This window comes from Typopeltis vanoorti, chromosome 18 (assembly GCF_054136105.1).
Source record: "Typopeltis vanoorti isolate ZY-2024b chromosome 18, IOZ_Tvanoo_1.0, whole genome shotgun sequence".
Classification (NCBI taxonomy): Eukaryota; Metazoa; Arthropoda; class Arachnida; order Uropygi; family Thelyphonidae; genus Typopeltis; species Typopeltis vanoorti.
This window is the reverse complement of record NC_143566.1, coordinates 83,876,600-83,900,956: the sequence shown is the minus strand read 5'-3', so window position 1 is coordinate 83,900,956 and position 24,357 is coordinate 83,876,600. Positions and strand designations below refer to the sequence as shown.

The following is a 24,357-nucleotide window of genomic DNA, read 5'->3' as shown; positions in this document are numbered from 1 at the left end:
TACTGCCATGCATTATGGGAAGGGTCACTACCCACACCGGTTTCAACCGTTATTGAGGTCTCTTCAGTGGGAGCCAGACCCAGAGGTGATACCAAGGTTGAAGCAATGCAGAACTCATATTTCCATATGCCAGTTGCCAAAAGATGTCACACCTTATTATTAAATTACTCTGGATCAGAGAAAGATGTTGGAAGTTTTCCCCCCCTTGGTTAGACTATAAATTATATATTTAGTTTAATCCTTTATCCAAGTGTAAGCAAACAATTTATGGGATACTAAGGAAAGTGATAAGAACTTAGTCCACCTTTGCCACAAGTTGTCCCAGTCCTGAAGATACTTCAGGTGCAAACTTTGTTTGCTTATACTTGGATGAAGGATTAAACTAAATATATAATTTATAGTCTAACCAAGTGGAAAAAAATTTCCAACATGGGCATGGATGTTGTGATTGTCTGTGGAAATACTGGTAGTGGTGGTGGACGGTAGATGGTGATGGTATAGCTGCGGTTTGTTTCATATGCACATACACGTGCAATGCAGGCAGTATTATAAATACAGAATACCATTAAGCACAATATATATGTATACTTACAGCATGTTATTTTCTATATTATTTTAGGTGTGGGTGGATGCTGCAGTTCAAGTGTTCTATTCAGTTGGTGTAGGCTTTGGTGTTCACCTGACCTATGCCTCATACAACAATTTCCATAATAACTGCTACAGGTATGTTGGTTGTCAGTTTTCCAGCCATTGTATAACATTGCATGGAATATTGAATAAATGATAGTATGTCTACAAAGGAAGTGTTAATTTTAAAAGAGAACAAGAATGCTAGATTAATTAAATACTCATCTTCTATCTATATAAACAAGTGGTTTAATGCTAATTATATGCTAATTATATATAATATGGTGAAAAAAAAACAGTACTGAATAGCTACAACGATATATGTTATGGAGTGAATGGGTTTATTATCAAATAAATATATGTTTACTTTACACATGATGATATGTACATTCACAACTATCGGTGGAATCTTAGTTGAATAAAGCATCAATGATGGTAGATTATGTGCTCAAAATGGGCACCTTGTCTTTCAATATAGTCACATTTGAAGGTTCTATGTCATCTTGGAAAGCAAGGATTGGACATTTGGTTGGGACCTCTTGATTAAGGCAATTTTGACACTATTGCTTGCGGCATGCTTATGGAAACAATGAAAAAATTGCTCACAAACATGTTGTAGGCTTGGACCATTTGCTCTACCAACTCTGTATGAATGAAAATAATGTGCAACAATAAATGTCTTTCCTTCCAACATGAACACCATTGCTACAGCTAAATGTAATGGTGTACACTCTGAACTTGCTCTTCTATTAATGTGCATGCAGTTGAATGGCATATCTTATAGCGTGTGTACTAAACGGGATGTCGAAGTTCGGTACTGTTTTCTTTGGTGCCATACCATATATATATATATACCGGGTGATTATAAAATAATGTCAAGTGTTTAGAGCCCTCTAGCGAGTAATGTATTGGACGAAACACACCAATATTCGGTAGACATACACAGTGGAACATGGGGATTCGATTTAACGGAAAAAAATAGTACCAAAAATCGCCAACAGGGAAAATTTTGGCGCTGCCAAATTAATTTTAGTAGGTGTGACTAATAAATGACTAAATGTCAAATGAGAGACAGCACACATCAATTTCATGATGTTTATTGTTAATTACAAATGAGGATCAATATGACCACCATTCTGATATTCCAGGAACTGCATACGGTGCACGACATTTTCCACAGTGACTCGCAACATATTGGAATTGATTTGTCTCAGGTGTAACGTTATTCAATCTTTCAAAGTTGGAATATCGGGTACATGTCCTTGATACACAATGCTTTTAAGAAATCCCCACAGCCAAAAGTCACAAGGATTGAGATCAGGCGATCTCGGTGGCCAAGGCATGGGAAATGCACGACTAATGATTCTTCTGTCAGAGAAATGTTGTCACAAAACACGCTGTACCTGAAGTCCGATATGGGGTGGTGCACCATCCTGCTCGAAGATGGTCGAATTGAGACATCCTCTTTGCTGCAGTTGTGAAACCACAAAGTTCTGTAGCATATTGGCATACCTGTTAGCATTGATGGACCAGGTCACTGGTCCATTTTGGCGATTTTCCTCGTAAAAGTATGGACTGATAATAAAAGAAGCTGTAAATCCACACCACACTGTGACTTTGGGCGAGTGGATAGGCATCTGCAGACACACGTGCGGATTAGTTGCAGCCCAAATGTGACAGTTGCATGTGTTAATATTGCCGTTCAAATAAAAGTGCGCTTCATCACTCCATAAAATCTGCCACGGCCATGCATCATCCACTTCTATGCGCGCTAAAAAACTCAAAGATAAGTCGATTCGTGTGGTCACATCATCAGGGAGCAATTCTTGAACATGACTGATTTTATAGGGGTAAAACTTTAGCATCTGACGTAGGATTTTCCACACCGTTGTGTATGCGATATCCGTTTGCCGGGATATTGCTCGTGCAATGCTGGTACCCTGCACATTCATCATCTCCTGTTCCACAACAGCAGTTGCAACTTGTTCAACTTGTTGGTGATTGATTGGTTTGCGTCCCCTGCCTACCTGCACCGCTAGAGTTCCAGTAGTTTCAAATCACTAAATCAGTTTTCATAAGTTTGTTATGCTAATCGGTCCTTTTCTTAAATTTTTCATACGCAAATCACGAAGACAAGCACTGCCGTTATTGTTCCACTGATAATAGAGTATGACTAACAAAGCACACTCATGTAAAGTAAGAGTCATCAAAAAGCAGTTCATCTACGAATGATAAGAAATCTCACAGGCTTTCCTTTTATTGCATGATCTCACAAGAAACGCGATAATGCAAATTAATGCATTTTACTCGATAAACAGTGCCAAAATTTCCCCTGTTGGCGACTTTTGGTACTTTTTTTTTTCGTTAAATCGAATCCCCATGTTCCACTGTGTACGTTTACCGAATATTGGTGTGTTTCGTCCAATACATTACTCGCTAGAGGGCTCTAAACACTTGACGTTATTTTATAATCACCCGGTATATAACATAATAATTATAATTATATTCTATATTGCTTTAATTCTGCGCACTGCATTAGTGGAGTTATGTTCCAGAGGTAGATAAGATTCAATAATTAAGGTGTGATGGTCAAAAGAAGCTGCATTTCAAAAGGCACATTGCAAGTACTGCAATGTGCTCCAACATGCAGCACATTGCTGCTGTGATAAGGAGGAACCAATAATTTATTATTATTATTATTATTATTATCATTATTATTATTTGACACCTCCAGGGAGTCCAAAGACTCATCGAGGGAGAGTGTGCCAACAGCATTGAACGATTGGGCCCCTTCCAACTACTAACTGGGCTCAAACTTACTTAACTGAGCCATTAGTAGCAAAGGCTCTACCAATCGACCAACCTTTGAATAAGTAGAAATAATTAACAGATCAGACCATACATGATTATTTGGGGAAATCTGGTTACCCAGTTTCTAGTTTCTAATGTGATGACAAAATTCTAAGAGAGGTCCAGAGATGAGTGACCAAGGCAATATTAATTAACGTAATTTACATTCCAAAGTATTCTAAAAAGTTAATTATGGGAAAAGAATTGAGAAATGGTAAGTGCTGCTCATTCTTTCCAAAGAAGAGCAGGAGTGGTGATATGATAGTTGGAGTGAAATATTTTATAGAATTAATGTGGAGTGATTATACATAGTGTGGGAGTGAAATATTTTATAGAATTAATGTGGAGTGATTATATATAGAGTGCGAACTAAGAAGAGGAGAATAATAGGTCATCTCTATAAGTTGTATAAGGATGCAGTGAAGAAGGGAGCAAGGGGGTAGATTTTTTATATAGAGTAAGTGAGTGAATGAGTAAGTAGAATGTGTTGCTGGAGTTTGTTGCAAATACTGAGTGTGAATTAGCCTAAAATTCATTGTGATAGATATGTTGCCGATGAATGAAACCACCTGCAAATGAGCCTTTTGACTCCATGAAAGTTTGTTATTGTTGATATAATAATAATATATTAAAGTAAAACAGTCAGGGCAATTGTTAGAAACAGAGATATATAGATCATATATCTCTGTTTGTAATTGAGTTATGCTAATTATGCCTTCTTGTTTCATCTTTCAGACTGCCTGTTTATTCTCCCTATACATACGTTTTACACCTAACTTAATTGCCATCAAAACAGCATTGAATTCTTGCCAGATGTGCACAATTCAATGGAGAAAACATGAGTAATGAAAATAATATCATGACTTTTAGCTCTGAAGCCAGACTGAGAAAAAATGTTACAGAAACTGATTAAATTATATAGCTATCCATTAACATTATTCTAATTTTCAATAGACCCGCACATCTCGTTACATGACTGACCACAAGTTTTGAAATGTGTCTGCTGCATTTCGACACTCTATCTGCTGTAATATCTAAGTTCCTTTATTTCCTTCATCCCCTGCAGCAGAGTTGAACTAAAACAATAATAAATAACATAACAACAGATAAAACAATATATCTTGTTCCATCTCTTCTGGAATTAGGAGCTGGTGACTTTATGTTTGTCTGTCTGTGTCTGTCTGTGTTCACTGGGCATCTACAGATGCCGTATGGTCACTCCGATGCTCGATGATGTTCCACACTAGGCCTCGCCATGTAGTCCTGTTGTTTGCCCTTCTGGTAGCCTCAACTCTCTGAAGATCAGTCACTCCACACATGCCATCCATCCATCTCATTGATGGTCTACTCCTGCCTCTTTTTCCAGGAACTTTACCTTCTATTACTGTTCTGAGAAGTCCTCCTTCCATCCTTTCTATGTGTCCAAAATATTTTAATTTTCTTCTGTCAATATCCTTAAGGAGCCTTAAAGTTCTACTAATCTTTTCTAACACCCATTCATTTGTACGCCTTTCAGGGTATGATATCCTCAACAGCCTTCTGTAACACCACATCTCAAAAGCAGATATCCGTTTCTTATCTGATTTCTTTAGGTTCCAAGTCTCGCATCCATAAGTCGCAGTTGGAAAAACAACTGCATCCAAAATCCTCAACTTTGTTCCCATGAAGTTAGATCCATCCTTCCAGATTTTAGAGGTCTCTGACTGTTGTTTTAGCCATTCCTAACCTTTTTCTGACATCTTCTGAACAGCAATTCTTCACATTAATAATGGATTCCAGGTACTCAAACTTGCTGACTTCCTCAATTCTTTCTCCATTAAGATACATTTGTTTCTCAAGAGCTTCTCTGTTTGTTTTTCCTTTGAGAACCATGATCTTTGTCTTGCTAGAATTGAGTTGAAGTCCTCTGTTATTACTGATCTTGTTAACTTTGTAAAGAATTAGTCCTAGTTCTTCCATGTCATTACAAAGGAGTATTGCATCATCAGCGTACCTCAGATTACTGATCAATCTACCTCCTATCGTAATTCCTGTCCTGAGCTCATCCAATGCTTCACGCATGATGTCCTCTGCATATATACTAAACAAGTGAGGAGAAAGTAAACATCCTTGTCTAACTCCTTTTCCAACTTGAAGCCAGTCAGTTAATCCAACACCTGTTCTTACTGTGGCTTCTTGCTCCTTATACAAGTTGGCTATCAACCTGATAGTGTGTTGAGGAAAACCCATTCTTTCCATTACTTCCCACAGTTTCACATGCTCAACACACTCAAAAGTTTTAGAGTAGTCTAAGAAACACATTACCAGAGGGAGTCTGAATTCTTTATATTTTTCTATGATCTGTCTAAGGCAAAGGATCTGATCTCTGGTGCCCCTACCTTTCTTAAAACTTGCTTGTTCCTCGGGCATCTCTGTCTCAAATTTGGCCTCAATCCTATTTAGCATGATCTTTAATAAAATTTTGCTTGCATGAGATATCAAACTAATAGTTCTATAATTCTTGCATGCCTTCATATCACCTTTCTTGTGTAGTGGTATGAAAACTGACTTCTTCCAGTCTCTAGGCCGTGATCCTGTCTCCCATATCATTGTAATCAATCTATGAAACACTCTTATCCCTCCATCTCCTGTGGCCTTAATTAACTCTGCTGGGATTTCATCTGCACCTGGGGCCTTATTGCTGTTGAGCTGCTTAACTGCTCTTTCAACTTCATGCCTAAGTGGAGGAGGTTCCAAATCAAAATTTTCTTGGTGGGAGGACTCCACATTTTCTTTATCCACTCTGCTGTACAGTTCCTCACAGTATTCTTTCCATCTGTTTTTGATTTCCAACTCTTCCGTTGTTTTCGCCAGGGAACCAGGGCGAACAGCGAAAAGTCAGCTACTGGAACAAATCTGAAAACAAACCCCAACTCAACATCACCAGAGTTAAAGATCGGTACTATCAATGTAAGAAGCCTGAATGGCAAAGAAATGGAGCTAGCTGAGGAATTAGATAAGTACCAGATCGACATAATAGGGGTGACTGAAACAAAAAAGACCAAAACTGGTGAGATCTTTCTGAGCAATAAATACAAAAGGTTATATTCAGGCAATGACAATCAAGGAAAAGAAGGAGTAGCCATAGTATTCAACACAAAATATGAGGCTAATCTTCTTGAATTTCAGTCAGTCTCAAGTAGAGTAATGTGGGCAAATATGAGAATGGGGAACTGGACAATGAGACTTATTTGTGCCTATGGTCCCACAGAAGGTTCTACTAAGGTAGAAGTGGAGGAATTTTTTGAGGCTTTAGAAAAAGCAACTGACACAATGAAAAAGGAAAAGTTGGTCCTTGTTGGGGATCTAAATAGTAGAGTAGGAAATGATTGTGAGACATACAAAAATATTTTGGGAAAATTTGGAGAAAAGAGCAAAGCTAATAATAATGGCAAATATCTGTTGGATTTCTGCTCAGGACATGGACTGGTTATTACTAACACCATGTTCCAACATAAAAAGGTGCACAAATTCACATGGAGAGAAGAGGCTAGGAATAAGAAAAGTCTCATTGACTATGTTATTGTTGATAGTGATGTTTTCTCCCTGGTGCAGGACACCAGAGTGTACAGAGGGTTTGAAATTGGAAGTGATCACTATTTAGTCTTGAGCAGGATAAAATTGAATTTCATATTGAAAAGAATAACATCTAAGAAAGTTTTAAAGCGAATAAAAGTTGAGCAGCTCTCAGATGTGAACTGTAGACTAAAATACAGAAATATTATTGAAAAGAAAATGAAAGAGTTTGAGAACAGGAATCAAGCCTTGGAGATTCAGTGGCAAACTCTGAAGGAAACATTGATTGATTCTGCCAGAGAGGCATGTGGTGAGGTTGTGTGCAAGGATAAAAAAATCAGAACTCCCTGGTGGACACAGGAAGTTAAAGAGGCAGTGAAGGAAAAGAAGAAAGCATATCAAAAGTTCCTGGCAAATAAGTCAGCTTTTACTCTTACAGAATACAGAGACAAATGTAAGAAAGCTAAACAGTGTGTAAAACTAGCTAAACAAAAGTCATGGGAGGACTTTGGCAAGAATATAGAAAATAAATATCAAGAAGGTGGCAAAATGTTCTGGAGGTTGTTGAAGAAGCTTAAGAATGGAGGAAAGAGTGCTGTAAAAGGAATTAGAGATGATATGTGAAATGAAAACAGGAGAAAAAGATATCCTTGAAGTATGGAGTAATTACTTTGAAAAACTGCTAAATGAAACAAGTAGTGATGACAGCACAGTGATAAAAAACACTGACCAGGCATGCAGTCAGTAATACATATCCATACTTGAAGTAGAAAAAGCCATCAAAGGCTTGAAATGTGGAAAGGCAGCAGGAGTAGATGATATTCGACCAGAAATGCTGAAGTATGGTGGTATAAGAGTCTTACAGTGGCTGCACTGCATAGTTCAGAAAGCCTGGACAGAGGGACGAATTCCCGATGATTGGAGTAGAGCTCTCATAGTACCCATATATAAAAAAGGGAAATAAAACTGAATGTGAGAATTACAGAGGTATTTCCCTACTGAGTGTTCCTGGCAAGATCTATGCAAGTATACTTGAGAAACGGTTGAGAAGAATTGTGGAAGAAAAGCTTGGTGAAGAACAAGCTGGATTCAGGCCAAATAGAGGCTGTCAGGATCAGATCTTCACTTTACGACAAATAGTCGAGAAAGCATGGGAATATAACAAAGATCTGTATTTAAGTTTTGTCGATTTGGAAAAGGCATATGACAAGGTGCCAAGAGAGAAGCTATTCAATATGCTGCAGTTATATGGTGTCAATGGGGCATTATATCAAGCAATACTTAGTCTTTATTTGAGTTGTGAGTCAGCAGTTAGAATTGAAGGAAGTACAGGAAGATGGTTTAATGTTAAATCTGGTGTGAGACAAGGATGTACATTATCCCCTCTGTTATTCATTATCTATATGGATCACATTATGAAGGAATGTGGTATTAAACCTGATATCAAAATTGGAGATGTTAATGTCAGCTCTTTGCTTTATGCGGATGATGTTATACTTCTAAATAAATCCGCTACAAGTCTGCAAGATTCTCTGACTAAATTGAATAGCTGTTGTAATAGATATGGTATGAAGGTCAGCAATAAAAAGACAAAGACAATGAAAATAGGCAGAATCATTGAAAATGTCAACTGTGTTGTGAATGGAGAACCTGTGGAACAAGTAAAACATTTCAGCTACTTAGGCACAATTTTTACTGAAGATGGTAAACTAAATATAGAAATAGACAACAGAATCAGCAAAGCTGGTATCGTGGGAAGTCAATTTAATAAATTCATATGGAATAAGAAAGAAATTAGTCGGAACACTAAATTAGCTGTATACAAGACTGTGTTCAAACCAATTTTAACTTATGGATCTGAGAGCTGGGTCAGAAGTAAAACACTTGACCAAAGACTAGAGACCGCAGATATGAGAGTCCTGAGAAAGATTAGAGGCGTGAACAGATGGCATCAATGGCAATATCATATTAAAAATGAGGATATTAGGAAAGAACTTGACATTGTCAGCATCCAGGAATGCTTTAGCAGAGCTAATCTCAGATGGTATGGTCACTTAAATAGAATGGGAGAGGAAAGATTAGCAAAACAAGTGTTCTCTGCCAGGTTGGCAGGAAAACGACCCAGAGGAAGACCAAGATATAGGTGGATTGATACGGTACAAAGTGCCTTAGACGATAGAAATATAAGATCTGATAATGTTGGAATCTTGACAAGTAACAGACTGATTTGGAGGAAAATTGTAGATAGGAAGTTAGTGATGATGTAATTTTTTCATGTAGTACTGTCATATCCTGTACACCCCTTGAGGGTACATGGCAGGAATTTGATGATGATGATGATGATGAACTCTTCTGTTAGTAATGATCCATTCCTGTCTTTGATGAAATTCAATTTAGGCTTGAACTTGTGCTTTATGTCACGAACTAAATAAAACATCCTTTTATAATTATGCCTTCTCATCTGGAACTCTATTTCTTCACATTTATTAGTATAGAACTTTTCCTTATCCTGCTTGATGGCTCTTCTGATTTCTCTATGTAATCTCTTGTATTCTTCGGTACCTGGGTCTCTTTGTTTTTCCAACCGCCTTCTTTTGATTAGTTCCCATGTTGAATCTGATATCCATGGGTCTCTTGGTTTTCTTATTGGGCCAAGATACGTCTTCACTGTATCCTGTATTATCATCTTGACTCCTTCCGAAAGCATTTCTGGTGAGATTTCCTCATTGGTCTCCAAAAAATCATATCACATCAGAATTTTCTGCCATTACTCTTTCTAATTTCTGTAAACATAATTTACTGGCCTGGTTAGCTGAGTGGTTGGCATAGCTGCTCTCCAACCAACAGGTTATGGGTTTAAATCCCATAGTGTGAGACCGATGCCCCGTTTATTGAAGGCTTATATTGGCTTAAAATAAGTTCCATGTTTGATCTCTAGAGCAAGGTTTCTGGATTCTGTGATGATACCCTTTATGTTATGTTTAAATCATCCACTTCTTCTTAAGGCAAATTTTAGTGTTGTACAGCGGAATCTTTCTTTTTTCACATATAACAAAACATAACAATAGAACTCTCTGGGATTTTTATTGACCTCTTTTTATTCCTTAAACATACTCAAGTACTTTCACTTTTCTTACTAATTATATCATTTTTCCATCTTGCTTTTTATACTCTGAAGTAACAGATTATTGTTCTCTCAGCTTATATTGTATCCAATTATGCCTTCTTCTTTTTCTTCTTCTTTTTGTTTCATCTTTCATTTTACAGCTACCCTGATTACCATTGTTTCTAATTCAACACTCATCTCATGTTACATCTCATGAAATACCTCCAAATTATTTCCAAAACTCTAAGTTGTCCATAATCACCTGCCTTGTAATTCCCCTCCCCACACAAACTTTCCTCACAGAAGTCCACATATATTATTATTATTATATTATCATTATTATTTTGGAGGATCACCAAGGAATCATAAGATTCATTGTGCGAGGCCCATCTTAGACAATACAAAGTTTGTCACACCACTCCTTAAATGCATTCACACTGTTTGCACATTCACCACCCTATCAGGCAAATAAATTCCATGATCCAACCACCCTACATGCAAAAAAAGTCACTTCTCACCTTCCTAATCACCATCTCCTTTTACAACTTGTAGAGATGGCCTCTTGTCCTTGTTCTTTCCCCTTGTTCTACTATATGAAAAATATCCCCGATGTGAATCTTGTAAATACCTCTCAACAGTTTAAATGTCTCAAATATATGATTTTTATTACACAGATATCTATCATACCTATCCTTAAACTTATTTACTGTCAGGACACTCAGAACTAATTTTGGCAATCCATTCCACTCACTTAACAGTATCAAAGCAAAAAATCTAGTCTGCACACACTTGCTATCCACATCTTTACACATCGGGGATATTTTTCATGGATGATTTTCATAGATTTTTACCTGGATGTTTTTCAACATCCAGGTAACCCTTTGAGCCATTTTACTAACTTTTGCAATCTGCCCTCTGAACTTCAATTCTCTGTCCCCCATTATTCTCTGCAGCGAAATTAGTTCGAAAGCCTCAGTTGTCATCTGATCAGTGAAGTTAAGCAAAACCTGAGTCCAGTTAGTACTTGGGAGGGTGACCACCTGGGAACCCTGCTGGCATTTGATGTTGGAAAGGGTCCAGAGGCGATCGGCCAAAATAGTTTCTCCAAACATCTATCTCCAAAACCATTTAAATATAGTCCATCAGGCATATAATACAAGTCCTTTCATCCATCAAATTGACTTCATACATCAACCCTTTGTCTTCCACCAAACTCTCATTCTTTACACATAACTAATAGTCTAGAGTTTAGATATGATTTTTGTTATCTGTCTCTGCACTGCCTCCAAGGTTAATTTAACCTCTTGGTGACCAGATCTGAGCACACTAATCAAGGTGTGGCATGATCAGGACTTTATCCATTGGAATCACCACTCCTTTTATTTCTACTGGTGAAATCCTTCTTAGTATTGCATCAGACCTTTGGATTACTTTCACCATCTTTTCAATATGTTCCCTAAACTTCAAATTTTTATCAGCTATCTCCTCAAGATCCCTTGCCTTGATGACATCTCATCCACTAATCCACTAATAGAGTATGCAGCATAACATTGTCCCTGGATCCTCTCCATCTCTTCCTCATCACCATGAATCCCAGGTGACCAGATCTGGTCACCTGGTCACCTTGCACAGTAGTCAAGTGCACATATTGTGCACTTGATCAATGATTTCCTGCATTGTTACACTTTTTGGACATCCTTGGCATGGATCATCGTCAAGGCTGGTATGGCCACGTTTAAACTCGGCAGCCCATTTCTTAATTGTCAAAAACAAAGGAGAAGAGTGCCCATAAACCTTTATGAACTTCAAATGAATTTCTTTTGCCATTAAACCTTCTTTTACAAAGAATTTTATATTCACACGATACTGAATTTGATCCATTTTGCTTCAGACAGCTATATGAAACAAACTACTTGATAGAATGACTTGCAGTTTCACATGGATACTTATGGCAGATGTACCAACTTAGAAAAAAAAAATCTTGTCGATAGTGTTTGCCATCTATGGTCGGGGCTGAGAACTTTTCAGACTACCCTCGTATTATTATTCCCTCAACACTTCCTTTATATAGCTGACCACCATTCAGATGGTCAACTATATAGAATTGACATTTTGTTCATAACAATATCCTGTGATGCCATATTTCATAATGTTTCAAATTTTAATTTCAAAATGTCAATATAATGAAAATTTGAAATTTGAAAATTTAAATTTTCAAACCTATCAAACATTCCTTCAAACTTATTATCATACTTAAGATATATTTTATGTATGTATGAGAACTGAAGCATTCTTTTTTTCTTTTTCTTAAGAATAATCATTTATGTCAGCGAAGGGCATCCAGATTGACATCAGACATGAATGGTTATTCTTAAGGGAAAAAATACTATCATTATGTAAATTACAAACCTCAGAGGGAAGATGAATAAGAGGAGGCATGACTGAAGTTTATAAAGCTGTTAAGGTAATGAATAAATTGAATTGTACATTTATATAGATTACATTTTACTTTTTACATTTATCATCATCATCATCATCATCAAATTCCTGCCATGTACCCTCAATGGTTGTACAGGATATGATAGTACTACATGAAAAAAATTACATCATTATTAATTCCCTATCTACAATTTTCCTCCAAATCAGTCTGTTACTTGTCAAGACTCCAACATTATCAGATCTTATATTTCTATCGTCTAAAGCACTTTGTACCGTATCAATCCACCTATATCTTGGTCTTCCACTGGGTCGTTTTGCTGCCAACCTGGCAGAGAACACTTGTTTTGCTAATCTTTCCTCGCCCATTCTGTTTAAGTGACCATACCACCTGAGATTAGCTCTGCTAACACGTTCCTGGATGCTGACAATGTCAAGTTCTTTCCTAATATCCACGTTTTTAATATGATGTTGCCTTTGATGCCATCTGTTCACGCCTATAATCTTTCTCAGGACTCTCATATCTGTGGTCTCTAGTCTTTGGTCAAGTGTTTTACTTCTAACCCAGCTCTCAGATCCATAAGTTAAAACTGCTTTGAACACTGTCTTGTATACAGCTAATTTAGTGTTCCGACTAATTTCTCTCTTATTCCATATGAATTTATTCAATTGACTTCCCACCATACCAGCTTTGCTGATTCTGTTGTCTATTTCTATATTTAATTTACCATCTTCAGTAAAAATCGTGCCTAAATAGCTGAAATGTTTTACTTGTTCCACAGGTTCTCCATTCATAACACAGTTTACATTTTCAATGATTCTGCCTATTTTCATTGTCTTTGTCTTTTTATTGCTGACCTTCATACCATATCTATTACAACAGCTATTCAATTTAGTCAGAGAATCTTGCAGACTTGTAGCAGATTTATTTAGAAGTATAACATCGTCTGCATAAAGCAAAGAGCTGACATTAACATCTCCAATTTTGATATCATGTTTAATACCACTTTCCTTCATAATGTGATCCATATAGATAATGAATAACAGAGGGGATAATGTACATCCTTGTCTCACACCAGATTTAACATTAAACCATCTTCCTGTACTTCCTTCAATTCTAACTGCTGACTTACAATTCAAATAAAGACTATGTATTGCTTGATATAATGCCCCATTGACACCATATAACAGCAGCGTATTGAATAGCTTCTCTCTTGGCACCTTGTCATATGCCTTTTCCAAATCGACAAAACTTAAATACAGATCGTTGTTATATTCCCATGCTTTCTCGACTATTTGTCGTAAAGTGAAGATCTGATCCTGACAGCCTCTATTTGGCCTGAATCCAGCTTGTTCTTCACCAAGCTTTTCTTCAACAATTCTTCTCAACCGTTTCTCAAGTATACTTGCATAGATCTTGCCAGGAACACTCAGTAGGGAAATACCTCTGTAATTCTCACATGCAGTTTTATTTCCCTTTTTATATATGGGTACTATGAGAGCTCTACTCCAATCATCGGGAATTCGTCCCTCTGACCAGGCTTTCTGAACTATGCAGTGCAGCCACTGTAAGACTCTTATACCACCATACTTCAGCATTTCTGGTCGAATATCATCTACTCCTGCTGCCTTTCCACATTTCAAGCCTTTGATGGCTTTTTCTACTTCAAGTATGGATATGTATTCCTGACTGCATGCCTGGTCAGTGTTTTTTACCACTGTGCTGTCATCACTGCTTGTTTCATTTAGTAGTTTTTCAAAGTAATTACTCCATACTTCAAGGATGTCTTTTTCTCCCGTTTTCAGGTCACCTTTATCATCTCTAATTCCTTTTACAGCACTCTTTCCTCCATTCTTAAGCTTCTTCAACAACCTCGAGAATATTTTGCCACCTTCTTGATATTTATTTTCTATATTCTTGCCAAAGTCCTCCCATGACTTTTGTTTAGCTAGTTTTACACAGTGTTTAGCATTCTTGCATTTGTCTCTATATTCTCTAAGAGCACAAGCTGACATATTTGACAGGAACTTTTGATATGCTATCTTCTTTTCCTTCACTGCCTCTTTAACTTCCTGTGTCCACCAGGGAGTTCTGATTTTTTTATCCTTACAGACAACCTCACCACATGCCTCTCTGGCAGAATCAATCAATGTTTCCTTCAGAGTTTGCCACTGAATCTCCAAGGCTTGATTCCTGTTCTCAAACTCTTTCATTTTCTTTTCAATAATATTTCTGTATTTTAGTCTACAGTTCACATCTGAGAGCTGCTCAACTTTTATTCGCTTTCAAACTTTCTTAGATGTTATTCTTTTCAATATTAAATTCAATTTTATCCTGCTCAAGACTAAATAGTGATCACTTCCAATTTCAAATCCTCTGTACACTCTGGTGTCCTACACCAGGGAGAAAACATCACTATCAACAATAACATAGTCAATGAGACTTTTCTTATTCCTAGCCTCTTCTCTCCATGTGAATTTGTGCACATTTTTATGTTGGAACATGGTGTTAGTAATAACCAGTCCATGTCCTGAGCAGAAATCCAACAGATATTTGCCATTACTATTAGCTTTGCTCTTTTCTCCAAATTTTCCCAAAATATTTTTGTATGTCTCACAATCATTTCCTACTCTGCTATTTAGATCCCCAACAAGGACCAACTTTTCATTTTTCATTGTGTCAGTTGCTTTTTCTAAAGCCTCAAAAAATTCCTCCACTTCTACCTTAGTAGAACCTTCTGTGGGACCATAGGCACAAATAAGTCTCATTGTCCAGTTCCCCATTCTCATATTTGCCCACATTACTCTACTTGAGACTGACTGCCATTCAAGAAGATTAGCCTCGTATTTTGTGTTGAATACTATGGCTACTCCTTCTTTTCCTTGATTGTGATTGCCTGAATATAACATTTTGTATTTATTGCTCAGAAATTTACATTTATCAAGATTACATTATATTCATTTTTACATTTTTCAAGATTACCTTTACATAAATTTTTACATTTATCCAGATTACACACCACAGGACATAGCTTGTAACTAATGAAGGCTTAAGGAAATATTCTTTTCAGTAACCAACCTTGCCGGGAAAGGTTGTTCAATTGGTAGAGCCTCTGCTACTAATGGCTCAGTTAAGTAAGTTTGAGCACGGTTAGTAGTTGGAAGGGGACCAATCGTTCGATGCTGTTGGCACACTCTCCCTCGATGAGTCTTTGGACTCCCTAGAGGTGTCAGATAATAATAATAATCTGGGAATTATTGTATCCACTGGTACATACTGTATCTTAAACTCATTGGGGCTCTAAACAAGTGTTTGGCTCCATCATCATCAAATTCCTGATATCTATCCTCAGGGGATGTACAGGATAATTGTGATTACTATGATTATGATTTACTACATGAAAAAGTTACACCATTACTAACTTCTGATCAATAATTTTATTATTATTATTATTATTATTATTAACATCTGACCTCCATGGAGTCAGAGACTCATCGCGGGAGGTACATGCTATTGCACACAAAGCTCATTTTCCCCTGAATTGATCTGCTATCTTTCAAGATTCCACCATTATCAGATCTTATATTTCTGTCTTTTAAGGCACTTTTTATTATGTTGATCCACCTATATCTTAGTCTTCCTCTGGGTCTTTTTCCTGCTAGAGAACGCTTACTTTGCTGATCTTTCTTCTCCTGCTGTTAAAGTGACCACAGCACAACACATTCCTGATGCTAACAATGGCAAGTTCTTTCCTAATATCCTCATTTTTAATGTGACTGCCATTTGGCTTCTTTGGAGCCAAATGGCAGCCTAATGAGACTGCCATTTGGCTCCAAAGAAGATTAATTTACTATAACTATGATCTTTGTGATCTGTATTTAGTTATAATATTTTTATGTGAATGGTTGTTTTGTTTACTTGGATGCATACTTTTATTATGAATAGTTATTTTCTTTGATATTATACTTTTATTGTTAGTGGCTTATATATTTCTTAGTGTTAGTATTATTCCAAACAAAACACTCTGCAGAGTACAATATCCATCATGCTTTGATTGAGCACATTTAATGACATGATTACTTCCCCTCCTCACCACCTCTCACTCTGGGAAAGCATTCCCTAACTCTCCATTAAATAAAATCTATTTTTCACACTCTCCTTTTGTCTCTTTTTTATGTGATTTCTACTTATGTAAGATTGTAAATCTTTAGTACATTGGTGCTGTGGAGACAAAACATTGAATTCTTTCATTTCTCTTCAAGCCTCCAATAAGTATGGCAGTGGTCTCACACTGGATGTTGATATTCATCTTCCACCTAAAGACAATCATGAACACCCATACCCACAATTCAATTCCACAGTGGGATTGAAGCTACCTGTTGGTTGGAGAATGGGTATACTAACCACTTGGCAAACTCTTACATCCATTACCCTTATACAGCTTCCAGTGATGGCCTCTCATTCTTCCACTACCTATTGCATGGTGTTATTTCCTTTACATATACTAATGGTCTCCTCTCTCACCAACTTAAATGCCTCAATCATGTCACCCTTCCTTTTCTTATCTTCCAAGCTCTGCAAAGCACATTCCTTCAATTTTTATCATCGTACTCAAGATATGTTTTGAGTATGACAACTGAAGGTTCAAATTCAGATGTAAATGACTAGACAGTCTTATTCACTTGTCTCTAAGCTCTATCTAATGTTTCTCTATTCTCCATATATATAGGTGATCAGTAATCCAGATGTGGTCTGATCAGAGCCATTTACCCAGTAGTACTGTTCAGGCTACATCTGGATGCATCATGGTAGTCATTCAATCCCAAATCCTTTGTTTACTTTATCTCCTGCAATATAGTTCCCCCAGTACAATATAATACAGTATATGTGATCTTCTTAGACAATACTGAATTGGCACCCGATTCATAGCACTAGTCTGTTCAAATACTTTAGAACATCACAGTAGAGCACTATGTTATTACTCTCCCCATTTCAGCATCATCTGCCAACACTTACATATTTTCTTTCAAACTAAAATGATACCATCAATATATAATTAAACAATAGTGGTCCAAGAACAGTACCCTGTGGTATCCTCTTTTTTTTTTTTTTTTTTTTTCATTATGTGACTTCCACCCGCAGAATGTTGTAAACCCTATAGCTCATTAGCTGTGAGCAGGCTAAGAATATTATTTTATATTATTATTTAATTTTTTAATTTTTTTTATTTTTACACAATCTGGAAATGCTGCTCTAGAAACCAAACATGAAACTTTTTCATGCAGCTTCACGCCTCCAATAAGTGGGGTGGTGGTCTCACACCAGGGCAATGAAACTTACCTCCCACTTAAGATAATGAATTGTCATATTTCTTCTAGAAAATGCTCACACATACACAACTTACCAGCATTAAATCAGTCAATCATCCCTGCATCTAAGCTATCAATTAACCACAAAGCTCATTTTAGTTTTCTAAAAGTTAATTTAGAAAAATTAATTTTTCTAAATTTTAGGAAGCTACTTTATGAATACCACATAATAAAGAATTAGTGCCAAAATAAGAGGGATGTGGATTAAGGCACTAATTCTTTATTATGTGGTATTCATGAAGTAGCTTTCTAAAATTTAGAAAAATTAATTTTTCTAAATTAACTTTTAGAAAACTAAAATGAGCTTTGTGGCTAATTGATAGCTTAGATGCAGAGATGATTGACTGATTTAATGCTGGTAAGTTGTGTATGTGTGGCATTTTCTAGAAGTAAAATGACAATTCATTATCTTAAGTTGGAGGTAAGTTTCATTGCCTGAGTTTTATTAATAGCTTTCTAAAATTTAGAAAAAGTAATTACTTTATACAGGGTGTTCGGGATAAATTTGACAGTTTCGTAAGGAAAAAGAAAATCTTCTTTGTATCTATTAAATTTAATGAATTGACAAAAAAACATTACAGGCAGAGTTAATTACAATACTATCAACAAGATTTACTCAAAATAACCACCATTAGCATCGATCACAGCTTCAATTCTGCTTCGGAACCTCGAACAAGCTGATGCTACAGTCTCCCTGGGAAGGGCCGCAAAAACTGTTTTAATTTTATCCATTAACTGGGCTTTTGTATTACTGGAAGTGCGATTGGTGTCTTTTTCAACTGCGCCCCATACAAAATAATCCATGGGGTTAAGGTCTGGGGAGTTTGGAGGCCAAACATTTGGACTGGTGAAGTCGTAGAAATTTTCAGACAACCATTTTTGACTTTTCCCAGAGGTGTGGCAAGGGGCCGAATCCTGCTGCCATACATACGGCCTACCATTGGCTACCCTTGTTATCCAGGGCTTGACTACAGTTAGCAACTCCACGAACAAAGCCCGAATTCCAATGCCAGGGTTCTTCAACACCTGTTCCTGCAGATTTGCGAGGAATTCTGCTGTACGAACGCAATCAGATCGTCTGCTGGGATCTTTCTTCTTGCTACATCCTCGTAGTCACCATTGCAAGTCTCTAGTTCATGCCTGATTGTTTTTACTGCATTCAGGGAGCATTGGGCAGCAGTCGTAATATCCTTATTTTGATGGCGGGCACGAATCATCATGATACAAGTTATTCTCTTCCATGATTCAGGTGGGTTCCAGCTATCCATCCTTTCTGACATCTTGTATATGAATGAAGAAGGGTCCAAACTTTTAAATGAAGAGAAGTGTGTGTTAATACATGTAACTTACGGAAAAATATAATTAATTATAAATATGTCAAATTTATCCCGAACACCCTGTATATGTCTCTTCTATTTACTATGGTTTCCTTGTTATTATAAAATGTAACTAGATTACTGAAACAAGATATAATAAACCCATGCTGTCCTCAGAAAAATTCTTATGCTGATCAATCCAATTTTGTTTTGTATCTTTGACCAGTCTTCCAAAATCGTCATCACCACAACTTTTGCACAAAGTAACATATAACATTTGGATTCCAACTTATGCAGTGGGCATAAGTTGGAATCTGTTTTTTCTTTCCTCTATTCTTCAGGAACTGTTCTTGTTGCTAGGCTCTTGTGGAACATTCCAAGAGCCTAGAACATAGCTAGACCCCTCGCCACTCCTATAGTTTTATTAATATCGAGCTTACTTAAATTTCCAAACAAAGTTTCATATTCACAAAATTCCTGACCCTATTCTTTCCCTATGATATTCACTGCTATGCCCATTCTTCAAATATGTGAACTACATTGACAAAATATTTGTTGAACGTTTCTATTGAGCATAGAAACATGCAGCAAATATTCAGCTATGTTCAGCAAATATTTTCATCCTGCAAAGCAGGTAAACCAGTCAGAATAACATAAACAACAGACATAATATACTGGCCTTGTAGCCTAAGATGCTTTGGCCATAATTCCAAAACAACTACAGCCTCTACCACATGTTAAGTAGTGATTCCTAGGCAACTCATAATCGCCCATGTTATTTCCCACTTCTAATCAGTGTTTCCATATCCATCCGTATCAGTGCATTCGCTCACTATAATTTTTCCTGCTACTCACCACACAGTGAAAAAACTCCTTGGGATTCTCCTTGGATTGCAGTACCAGTCTCCTCTCATAATCTAATTTTTCTCTAATTATAATACTAGTCACTTTCCTAGTATGAGCTTTATATTCTTCATGCAACTGTTCTTCACCCCTCTCTTTATATGCTTTTCATAATCTCTTTTTCTTCCACAAGTCCCCTTTTATTCCTTTTTTCATCATCCATTTGACTCCAAATTGCTTTATCTTCTTCACTCGAGGTATACAATCTATCATTGTTGTCATCAATGTTTTCTTAAGTATCTCCCATGCACTAACACCCCCATCTTCCTTTAAATTCTTTAAGAGAGCACTCTAGTGCACAAAGATAGATGCAATGAGTGACCCAAGCTTTAAAAAATATAAGTATTAGTAGTAAGGAAAGGTATTATGTTTATTTCATGACAATACTGGTTTTTAAGTTTGCACTATTTGAAGTGACAATTTTTTTGTATAATTGTGTAGTATTTTAGTTAGGATTTTATGATCTCAGTATCTCCACATGTGGTGATTATATTCAACATGATGGCCACAAATTTTAGTTCTTGTCCTATCCCTCCCACCATTTAAAGATTACATTATTCATAACATAGTTGATGATTTTGTAGCTTGCTATGCATGCATACCATTGTTTAAGAATGTGACAGGTGCGAGGCAAGAATGTATGTGTGCATAAAATACAGGCAATGGGAGGTGCTGGGAGAAATGAGTGTCGCAATCTCGAGATTTAGTGGTGGCAGAGACAGTGCTTTAAACGGGTGATTTTCAGTTTGTGGATGCCAGTAGTATATCAGAGAATAAAGAGAATGTTAAAGATCTACATTTAGATTTAGCCTTCAGTAATTTAGCAGATGGAACTGGTTTGTCTGAGGGCATGGTTGTGTGTGTGTGTGTGTGTGTGTGTGTGTGAGTGTGTGTGTGTGTGTGTGAATAGCAATTGACAGCTTCCATAGCTCAGTAAGTATAGGCAAAGCCCTTTGGTTGGAAAGACCTGGGTTTTATTCTCGTTAGTGACGTGAAGAACCTTTATCTGGTCTCTTTCGACGAAAGGTGAGTTAGCCTGTCTCATAGAGAGGTAAGGGTTTTTTCACCTGGAAACTCGGGGTTTTTCATTCCCCAGAACAGGCAAACTGGCCCGTGAACACACATGGACTACAGTCATGAATATGTCCCAGCCATATGCTGATCCCGAGCCCGGATAAAATTGGGAGGGGGGAGGAAGCAATGGTGAACTACCCTGTAAAAATCTCACCAGGAACACTTTGTGGGCAATGCCTACAAAGTCACCTAGGGTTGGAAATGACTGAAAGGGGAAAACCAAGAATGGCAATTGAAAGAAGAATGTGTGAAGAGAGAAACAGAACTGCTGAGAAAGGAGATGGAAGGAATGAAGATTGAGTGTGAGAGGAACAAGAGTAGGTCTGATGCTGTTCTCTTATGACCCAGGTCATAAGAGAACAGCATCAGAGAGGAAGACAAGAATGGGAGATACAGTGAAAGGGAGGAAATTGCAGAAATACGAGTGAGTGTGGAAGGAGGAATAGAGAGTTGAGAGGGAGGAGAGAAAGAAAAGAGATTGTAAGCCAGGGATGTCAGGGATGCCAGTGAGAGAAGGATGAATGAATCTATTTGGAGTATTATGTGTAGAGATTCAATGATTTGAAGTGTGCAGAAGAGAGTGCCAGAGGGGTGCTTGCCTGGTGGAATGATAGTGTGTGGTAGTGACAATGAAAAGGGGATGAAGGTGTGGAGGATATGATAGCAATGGTTGGGATGAATGACCTGAGTGGTAGTGTGAATTGTGTAGCATAAGATTTGAGGTTGATGTTAGACATAGTACAGCAGAAATGTGTCTGAGAAAAGATAGTGTGCATATTGCCCCAGTATGATAAAGCACAGTGGAGGAGAAGAGCAGTGAGGAATAATGAGATTATAATGAGAATGTGCATCTGGAATATGTGGATGCATGGAGTACGTTTGAGGTGAAACATACTCCATGCAAGAGATGGATTGCATTTGAATGTAGAAGGGCACTGGCATTTGGAGAGACTGTTGTTTTCTGGATAAGTGGGTGTGTCAGGATAGGGAAACTAGAATTGCACAGGTGGAATATTGCAGGGATGGCCTCATGTGGGGATAGTGGCTTGAGAAATGAGAGAGTGTACACTATATTACAAAGCCAAGTGGAGTATTAGGGGAGTAATAATGGCTATAATAATGCAGGAAATACACTGTTTTTTCTGTATACAAATGCTAGGAGCATTAGGAATAAAGGGAATGAGTTTGTGGCTTAATTGACTCACTCTCTCCAAAGGTTGTTGGTATCAGTGAAATTTGGTTAACTGAGGAGGATGTTCTAAACAGGGATAGAAATCAAAGGGTATGGCATATTTTGGCAGGAGGAAGATAAATGTGGTGGTGGAGTATTACTTGTGATAAGAGATGAATTGTGTGTGCGCTCTCAGGGTGGAGAATCTCAGTGGAAATAACACTAATGGCTTTGAGAGTATATGGTGTGAGATGGATGTTATCATTATTATTATTATTATTATTCAGGCCTCCACGGAGTCCAAAGACTCATCGTGGCAGGTCCTTTCTAAGAAACACAAGTCTATCAAGACTCATCGAGGGAGGTCCCTCCTAGGAAACACGAAGTCTATCATACCACTCCTTAAATGCATTGACTGTTCTCGCCCTCAACACTCCATCAGGCAATGCATTCCATGGTTCAACCACCCTCCATGCAAAGAAACCACTATTCACCCTTCTTTTTCACAGTTTCCTTTCGTAACTTCCAGGGATGGCCCCTTGTCATGACTCCTTCCCACTGTTCAACCAAGCGAAAGAACTCCCCAGTGTCAAATCCTGTAACCACCTCTCAACAGTTTAAAAGTCTCAATCATATCACCCCTGCTTCTTCTATTCACCAAACTCTGCAGTCCACACTCCCTCAGCCGATCCTCATAACTAGCACTGTACAGTAACACCATCTTTGTTATCTGCCTTTGTACCCTTTCCACAGTTAATTTATCCCCTTCAAATCCTGGGAACCAGATCTGAGAACAATAGTCTAAGTGTAGTCTGATCAGAGTCTTTTACAAAGGAATGATAATCATTTTATCTCTGCAGGTCAGTGTCCTCATTATTGCAGCAATCCTCTGCATTACCTTCACTACCTTTATAGGACAAGATGTTTATAGGACAAGATATTTAGTGGGATGTTGCTACAGACTAGGGAATGTAGATGGTGATGAGCAGGAAATGTTTAGGCAAATTAGTTTGGAAATAAGCTGGGCAGAGGAGACAGCATGCAGTAATAAGGGAACTAAATTTTTGGATTTTTTGAGGGACAACTGTCTTATTCAGCATGTGGTGGAGGGAACATGAGGATTAAGAGCTCTGGATTTGGTCACACCACCAGACGATCTGATTGTGACTGAGATGACATAGTTCCTCCATTGATGAAAGTCACCATGTAATCCTGACTTGGAGAATGAAAAGGCATGGGGGGGTATTGAAACAGAAGAGAGTTATGTGGAATTATAAGACAGGTGACTATCCTAGACTTAGAAACCAGCTTGCAGCAATACAATGGATTTATATAATACTTTTATTTTCAGATATTTTATTTATTTATTATTATTGTTATTTTGAGACACTATTAAGAGCAAAATGCCTTTGATGATCTTATACAACCATTAATGATAAAAGATCATCAAAGGCATTGTGCTCTTGAGAACTGTTTGTATTCTGACATTGATGCTGTGTATACTTTTCTCATGTCAGATTTAATACTAATACAGTTTTTTTAATTCTTTTTTATTTCTTTATTATTTTGAGACACAGTTAAGAGCAAAATTCAGGTGTCCTCCCTCAATGAGTCTTTGGACTCCCTGGAGGTGTCAAATAATAATAATAATAAAATGCCCTTGATCTTATACAACCATTAATGATAAAAGATCATCAAAGGAATTTTGCTCTTGAGAACTGTTGGTGTTCTGACATTAATGCTGTGTATACTTTGCTCATGTCAGATTTAATACTAATACAGTACTATAGTTTTTTCAAGATCAAGCATAGTTTAAAAATTAAGTGTAGCTGGGAATTTGGGAGTTGCTTTAATTGTCATTTTATGACATTTTAAAAATCATAATATATATTGCATGTGTGTGTAAACACACACACACATACACACATTAATAATAATTATTATTATTA

At 37.2% G+C, this 24,357-nt stretch overlaps 1 protein-coding gene across 1 annotated transcript in view; it reads left to right on the top strand.

The window, feature by feature from the left end:
• Positions 1-24,357, top strand: part of LOC150096869 (sodium-dependent noradrenaline transporter-like) — a 190,141-nt gene that overhangs the window by 90,668 nt on the left and 75,116 nt on the right. Inside the window, exon 7 of the mRNA XM_090408749.1 lies at positions 620-723. Within this exon, the coding sequence (XP_090264875.1) occupies positions 620-723 (104 nt within the window). The remainder of the gene's footprint in view (positions 1-619; positions 724-24,357) is intronic.